General features: G+C 37.5%; 1 protein-coding gene across 1 annotated transcript in view; it reads left to right on the forward strand.

Annotated features, from left to right (window-relative positions):
• The first annotated feature begins 369 nt into the window (after positions 1 to 369).
• Positions 370 to 726, forward strand: part of LOC112509163 — a 1,138-nt gene continuing 781 nt past the window's right edge. The window contains exon 1 of the mRNA XM_025114020.1: positions 370 to 568. Within this exon, the coding sequence (XP_024969788.1) occupies positions 370 to 568 (199 nt within the window). The remainder of the gene's footprint in view (positions 569 to 726) is intronic.

The raw sequence follows: 726 nt of genomic DNA on the forward strand, positions 1-726 counted from the left end.
TGGTAATTGGTAAATGCTTTAGGTTAGGTATTTTAGGTTAATTTGTGGTAATTGGTAAATGCTTTAGGTTAATTTTGTTGGCTAATTTTGTAGGCAATTAGGCAAATCAAATGGAAAGATTTTTTAAAAGGAAAGCATCAACACCTGAATCGAGCTCTGCTCCTTCGATGTCTTGCGAAATTGATTTGAACGATCTTCCTTGGGATCCGGCCGATAGGAAAAGGATTTCGGAATATCATCCTAATCAAAGGGATGAAATAAGGAGAAAATAGTTGCTTAGAGGACCTTGTCAACCACGGGGTCATGCATTTCCAAAAAAATTTGTTGGGAGTAAAGGAAGACGTTTTTGTCCGACTTGGTTTGATCAATATGTTAATTGGTAAGTGTGAAATTGATACTGGAACATGGAAATGCCAAGAGCTTTCTCTTATACGAGCCGGAGATACACGGTGGGGTTCTCATTACAAAACCATTTTGAGCTTGATTGCTTTGTTTCCGAATGTTGTTGAAGTGCTCCGGTATGTTGAAGAGGACGGGGAAAATGGTTTTAGTCGCACTCAAGCAACTGGTATTTTAGCATATTTGAAGACATTTGATTTTGTGATTTATTTGCATTTGATGTTTCATATTTTAGAGGTCACAGACTTGTTGTCACGGGCTCTTCAAAAAAAGGATCAAGATATTTTGGAAGCGGTTTCATTGATAAGAGGAACCAAACAACTATTG

This window comes from Cynara cardunculus (genome assembly GCF_001531365.2).
Source record: "Cynara cardunculus var. scolymus isolate 2C chromosome LG 3, CcrdV1, whole genome shotgun sequence".
Taxonomy (NCBI): Eukaryota; Viridiplantae; Streptophyta; class Magnoliopsida; order Asterales; family Asteraceae; genus Cynara; species Cynara cardunculus.